Source organism: Anneissia japonica, unplaced genomic scaffold (assembly GCF_011630105.1).
Source record: "Anneissia japonica isolate Jap-2015-1 unplaced genomic scaffold, ASM1163010v1 scaffold180_len884964_cov147, whole genome shotgun sequence".
NCBI lineage: Eukaryota > Metazoa > Echinodermata > Crinoidea > Comatulida > Comatulidae > Anneissia > Anneissia japonica.
Window position 1 is genome coordinate 847,711 of NW_022696035.1, and position 7,338 is coordinate 855,048.

At 30.6% G+C, this 7,338-nt stretch overlaps 1 protein-coding gene across 1 annotated transcript in view; it reads right to left on the reverse strand.

The window, feature by feature from the left end:
- Positions 1-1,599, reverse strand: part of LOC117101696 (QRFP-like peptide receptor) — a 6,941-nt gene extending 5,342 nt beyond the window's left edge. Inside the window, exons 1-2 of the mRNA XM_033241731.1 lie at positions 1,523-1,599; positions 121-580 (exon numbers count right to left, since the gene is read on the reverse strand). Coding sequence (XP_033097622.1) covers positions 121-500 — 380 coding nt within the window. The 5' untranslated portion in view covers positions 501-580; positions 1,523-1,599. The remainder of the gene's footprint in view (positions 1-120; positions 581-1,522) is intronic.
- Between the last annotated feature and the right edge of the window lie 5,739 nt (positions 1,600-7,338).

Consider the following 7,338-nt stretch of genomic DNA (forward strand, 5'->3'; position numbering starts at 1 on the left):
TATATATACAGTATATATATATATATGTATATTAGTATATATACTGTATATGTATATTAGTATATATATATATATGTATATTAGTATACACGAGGCTAGAACGTTAGGTCTACTACGTACCTCTCAAAATTAATAGATGCGATTGTCAAGGCTGAACATAATTGTGACTGGAATTCCAAGAATAATGTAACTTTACAGGCGCTATTATGAATAAAATCCTCTCCCGACTGTGTTAGAATAAGATATATATATAATGGGAAATACGTTAGACAAACTAAAATATCGGCTACTGCAAGGTTTACTAAAAGAATGACGGGTGCACCTCGTAACTGTCTACATCGACGAATAAGAAAAATAACAGCGACATTTCCCGTACATCCAATTATAAATAGAACAATGAAGATACAAGTAAACAGATGAATCAGCCATCCAGGATTGAACAGGCAGAAAAAAAAGCCGGAGTAACAGATATAATCCTCAGCGTTTTTCTGGGCAGCCATCCTGGCTGTTGTACCTGTATTTTTTCTTAAGTTTAACTTAAGTTTCGTTACTCTTCACACTCTTCACAACGAAAATACACCTGATGAAACAATACGAAAAATTGATTTAAGTATACCGATAGTAATAGTAATAATAGTCATGCAGAATAAACTTAATGATAATATCAATATTAATGTTAATGACAATGATGATTTTAGATAATGATAATATCAACAACCGCAACATTAGTGATATTCATAAGATTCATATGCAGTTGACAAACATATACGTATTAAGTTTATCAGAGCAACATGGTATAGAAAATGAAAAAAAAAAATGCGAATCGAAATTGTTTATTTAAGAATGAAATTTAATAAAAAAAAAAAAGTAGCAGAGGTATCTAAATCTGAAAATTGATAAATATCTAAGTTTAAAAAAAACTACTATCGCAAAAAAAGGAGGACAATGAACATATATGGTCATGATGTGATGTCATCATGACCATATTTAGGAATGTCACGTTTTTGTCAAGTACAATTTGATAAACTCTGGTCAGATCTTAGTTGCACTCAATTGTGTAGGACTATCCCTTTTCAAGTCTTAGCTAGAACTTGCATCTGGATTTGGAACTCGCATAAAAAAAAATTAATAATTGATCAAACCGAAATAATACAAAGAAGGGCGATCATATGTAATAATTATAGATTGGATACAGTGGCGTAATGGTGAAGCGTCGGGCCTTACGGGTCTTACTACCATGAGGGCCGTGTAGCTGGCTCAGTGGGGTCCGAAGACTGATGGGATGCTAGTGTAAATATGCGGATTTTAGGTTTACCAACCCTTGGAGAGAGACGTACAAATGGAAAATGATGATGATAATAATAATAACAACAACAACAACGACAATAATAACAACAACAACAACAACACCGCCGATTTTAACATATTAAAGCACCATTTTCAATTCAATAAGACATTAACTTTCATTCACTACAAACAAAATACAGTAAAAACAAAACATATTAATAAAACGATTACTTACGTTTTTTGTTTTCCCTGCTACAGCAAAGGTTGATGAATCGTCACAAAATGAAAATATCACATTATCGTAGCCTATATATAGGCTTCAATCCCTTTTTAAAACTAAACTCGGCGTGAATGAGACGTCATTTGATAGTATCTTTGGCAGCAACATTTAGTCCTATTTTATTCCCATATATGTTGTGCCTATATATAGTCATGTTGTTCCCATATATAGTCATGTTGTGCCTATATATGACCAGGATGTCATGTCATCATGATTATATTATAAGCATGTCATATATTGTTATCATATTAAATGTAATGGTTTTTGCAGGGCTATTGCAGAACGAGCCACTGTACTGTTTATCCCTAGGTTTTAAGCCACTTTAAACAACAACATTGTGATGTAAATAGATCAATGTATAATTTCAAAGCACAGGCATGTCAATTACACTTAGTTAAGGCAAATTATTTACACTTTCATAATAATAATAATAATAATAAAATTATTATTATTATTATTATTATTATTATTATTATTAATCATGATAATAATGAAAATGTGAAGTCATCCTAAAAGATGTTGATGTCGCATCGACACCACAATGAACTTCAAATTTTTAACTACACTTATGTTAATAAGTAACATGAATTTGTTATAATTTCTTTAATTAATAATTTAATTATTAACAAAAATTTACTCTACAAGCAATCCACATTAGTTATATCAAAAACAATGCCTACACATTTATTGACACGTGATATGTGTGTGTGTTGACGTGTGTAACGTTCTGAAACATCTAAAAATTGCTTAGAAAATAGCTCAACACTTCCCTTAGTTTTTCTAGGCACTAGGAGTATTCCTGGACCCTACCAGACTTTTTTTCCCTAGTAGGCCGAGATCGCATCTTGCTGGGCCTCCCTCCACTGATATGCCTAATTTTTAGTGAGACTGTTCACCAAGTTTTTAACCTATAGATTAAAAGAAACGTGTTGATGTCTATCGCCGTGTTTAGCTCCCTTAAAGAGAAATTATACAGAGTGTTCGTACCGGTGTAAGGTAAAATGGCCCTGGAAACAATGGCCCCTGAAGGAATGGCCTCTGTAAAAATGGCCCCTGAAAAAGTGCCCGCTGTAAAACTGGCCCCAAATGACAGGTAGGTAAAAATGTCCCTAATGATAAAATTCAGAAATAAAAATGTTTTTATTTTTAATTATTTTTTTTAAAATCTTCAAACAATTTGAATGCTGTAAAATAGCAAAAAAGTATTCAATAAATCAACATAAATTATACTCATTTTTAAAAAATCTGCCAGTAATGTCATTGTCACATAAGTTTATATTAGGCTTACTTTTTACAGGAATAAAAAAATAATAATAAGTAGTCCACAGATTTTAATAAAGTAATAAATGACATGTTGGCAGCAGAAACTATACTGTGATTGTGTAAGTGACAACTAAACTATATTTAAATTGGTCAATTTTTTTTAAAGATTTTTATTGGTTGTGAATCTGTACTTCAGCCAAATAAAAGCCTTTTGGTTTTTAAAATACCATATAAAGAACATGTCTAGTATACTAGGTGTTTTTGAGAATTATCACTCTGGATTATTTGTGAGTGATCATCTATATTTTAGGGAATAAGTACAGAACACCTCCATTATATATTAAAGTTTTAGTTTCTTTATTTGGTGATATAATCAGAAACTAGCATTATACCTTATTTTACGGGAACCTTGACTTGTTTATTGTTAGTTTATCAATACTCAGAATGAAGTTAAAAATGTCTGCAAATTTATTCTATTTATTTATTTATTGAACATATACAGGATAACATATTAGGAGGAAGTAACAACCTGTTTTACATATGGTACTGTTCTGTGATACAAATTACAGTATAAAAATCAACAAGTTGCCTATTAATAGAATTGAAAATAGATTTAATTACAAATAGGGCCTATGAATAAAACATTTAATCTAAACCACAGAATTCATACGATTTTTTAAAATAAATCAAAGAAGTTAAAATCACAAGGTAATGTAAAAATGAATGATAAAAGCCTATTTGCAAAATTAAAATAGTAAAATTCAGTAGCAAAATATTAAAAGATGAGTCAAATAGTTTCAAGAAATGAAGCCATATCATGAAATTGATAGAATGAAATGCTAGTATTTTAAAAGCGGTATTTTAATTTAGATTTTATTAATTATAAATATTATTTTTATATTTCAATTTGAAATTAAATAATTAGTTTCTTTTAAATTCTGCGGTGGTGTTTCATATATTTGCACCAGCATTATATATGCGAAGTCTTCGTAATATTTAAATTTACTAAATTATTTTAATATTAAAAAAATGCATATGATTTATGTTTATTTATGGATTAAATTGTTGCTATTTTGCAACATTTAAGTAAGTTGGGAAATAAAAAAAAATTAATGATATTCATATTTATAATTCCTGCAAAATATATCATAAAATGACAACTTACTTGATAATAGATTATTTTTAAAAACTAAATTATGCATACTATAATGATTTATGTTGATATTGATTCAAGTATTTTTTTTTTTTAATCAGTTTAAATACAAAATGTTATTATTGGGGGCAATTTTTGCCAACCTGTCATTTGGGGCCATTTTTACTGGGACCATTTACTCCTGGCCAATTTTTTCCGGGGCCATTTTTCCTACAACTCATTAGCTGTTCCTCAATTTAAATACTCCCTCTATTTAGAGACGAATGATCATGAGTTTGGAGGACTCAATTGAACTTTTCCCCTCCATTTAACTTGTCTGGATACCATGAAATGTTATTATTAATAAATAACAGCATGCATTGACTTTAAATCCACTTTAAATTCATTTATTGTAACATTTCGTAATTTCACCCTAAATTTAAAAAAAGTTTAAATTCCACATTACTATAAGTGCAAATAGAGGTGCCGTCTCCCGTGGAGTCGCAGGATGGAGTCAGGAAATCGGCGGGAAGCCTCGCACACTCCTGCGGCGTGTATGCACTAATCTCGTGAAAAAAATAAACTTCCTGAAAATTTTTTTACTACTGTATTATCCATTGTTAGTGCCAATAGGTATCACATGCACAACAAAATATATTTAGATTCTAGAAAACACTTCAACCAGATCTCTCAGATGAGCATTCAACTTAGGACCTCTAAATGTCGGTCTTAATTATAGGGGATCCAAAGGCTATGGGTTTAGGAGACCAAACTGACATTTTCCGTCCAATTAAAGACTTGGCCTGTACCTCAAAAAATATTTACAAGTGTATAACACTGCTCTCCCATACCGTTTGTGTTGTACGTTGAGGTTTCTATTTTGTAATTTAACTGAATATTCAAAATTTAGAGCTCATTCAATTCTTGCTTTATGGGTTTAAAATATTGGAAGTTTATAAACTTCATAACGAATGAACGAACGAACCAATGATAGAGCGAACAAACGAACGAATAAATGGACAAACGAACGGACAAATGAACGAATGAATGAATGAATGAATGAATGAATGAATGAATGAATGAATGAACGAACGAACGAACGAATGAATAAATTAAAAAAACTATTGAATTGCTCATTAATTACGAAAAATGAAGCCCCGGGCTTTTTCTTTTTTTTTTTTTTTGAAAAAAAAATATAAAGTGAAATACAATAAGACAGAAGAAACAGACATATATTTAGGACAAATGATAACCCTACAAAATAGATGTTTAAGAAATGCTGTCTTTAGTTGAAAAAAAAAATCATTAGAAAATATTTGAATTGCATAATTAAAATTATTAAAAAGATTTCCAACTTTTCAAAATGAATGCTGCAAACTTTGGGAATTACTACGGTACTATAAAACAATTATAGGCCACTATAACATCAATCAGTATCCTGGAGTGTATTAATCTGCTTTAAACCACCTAAATTACTGTATTTAAAGAAAAAAAAAATTAATTTTTTTTTTTATTTCTTTGAAATTCATGTACATTGTATGTACTGTAATGTACGGCTTTTAACTGCATACAAACTCATCTGCTTATGGATAAGCTAAAATTTCTAGATGTAAACCCTAGTTTAATACTCTGGATCGGTGATTTTTTATCAGATCGCCCTCAAAAGGTAGTTATTGGGAACATGGTATCTGAGGAAACATTATGCAACACAGGAGCCCCGCAGGGGTGCGTACTTTCCCCGGTTTTGTTTAGCATTTATACTAATGGTTTCAAGATTAATTTTGATGTTGATGACTGCTGCTTACTCAAGTATGCTGATGACAGTGTCATCATTGGATCCATTAAGGATAATAATGAGCAAAAGTACAGACAGTCTATTAATGAATTTGTCACATGGTGTATAAACAATAATCTTACTTTAAATACAGATAAAACTAAGGAGATCATATTTGATTTTCGACGCAGTAAAACCAGAGTACCAAATGCTCTCACCATTAACGATCAAAACATTGAAATTGTGAACGAATTTAAGTACCTGGGCGTTGTCATTGATAAAACATTAAACTGGGAAGCAAACACTTTATCAATTACAAAAAGAGCTAGTCAAAGGATGTTTTTCCTAAGAAAACTAAAAACATTCAATATTAGCTGTGAAATTTTAAATCTTTTCTTCAAAAGTGTAATAAGAAGTGTTCTGCTCTTTGGTTCCATTGTTTGGTTCTCAAATCTTACACAAGCTGAAAAAATAAATTATTTAAAATAGTAAAGTGGGCCAGCAAAATTACTGGGGAAAATCCTGAAAATTTGGATGAGTTACATGAAATGGACATACTCCGCACAGTTAAAAAAAAAAATCTGCGAGAATCCTGATCACCCATTAAATAAGTACTATAAGAAAAGCCGAACTGGCAGACTAATCACCTTACATCAAAACACTAAACGTTGTAGACAATCTTTTGTTCATAATTCCATTCATGTCTTCAATAAACATTTCAGTAGATAGTCATTTCTGGAAATGTTGCTGTCTCTTATTGGTGGGTGGGGACTTTTCAGGAGATATGGAGACTCACTGTGATCCACCGGCAGACAGTTAGCTGTTTTCTGTCTCTGTGACTACCAGGCTATTTTGTAGTTTCTGGCTGTTTTTGCAGATTCAGGGCAGCGCTGTCCCCTAATTCTGTAGCCGGAGGGTCATGGTGATGTCTTTCCTGATCCTGACTCCACACCCACCAATAAGATTCAATAAGATTCATTAAGATCCAATAAATTCAATATGATTCATTAGATTTAAGTTATTTTAATATGTCTCTTTGGAGTTCTTTGTTAGTTTACTTTTTTCTTTATTCTTCTCTGAAATTGTACCTTGATCAATCACTTGAATTTCATTTGTACCCTGCTGTTCAAATGACAATAAAGAATATCGTATCGTATCTCGGAAAAAAACAAAGCCATGCTATGTTGAAATGGAGCCCATGGGCTTCGAGACTACTTTTGTAAACTAACACGTCATTTATGTATTGTGATACTTCTCGTTATTTATGTTATTCATTTCAAATCTTCATTTTCTGCATATCTTTTTCTTTTCTTTTTTTAATTATCTTCGCTTTTTCTAGACCTACCCTTTCTTTTAATGTTATCTTTTGTTTTCTTTACTTTTCATTTTATTATTGATATCTTTTTTATCGTTTCTTTTTGTTTTCTTTCACCTTATTTTTTATATTTTCGTCTTTAACATGTATCAGAGCGCATTTTTCTATTCTTTATCTTTGGATTATTTTTTAAAAATCTTTCCTTGTTTATTATTTTTCATCTTATTTTCTTTTCATCTCAGTGTTTATCTTTCTTTATTTGTTCTTTTGATGTTATCTTTTGTATT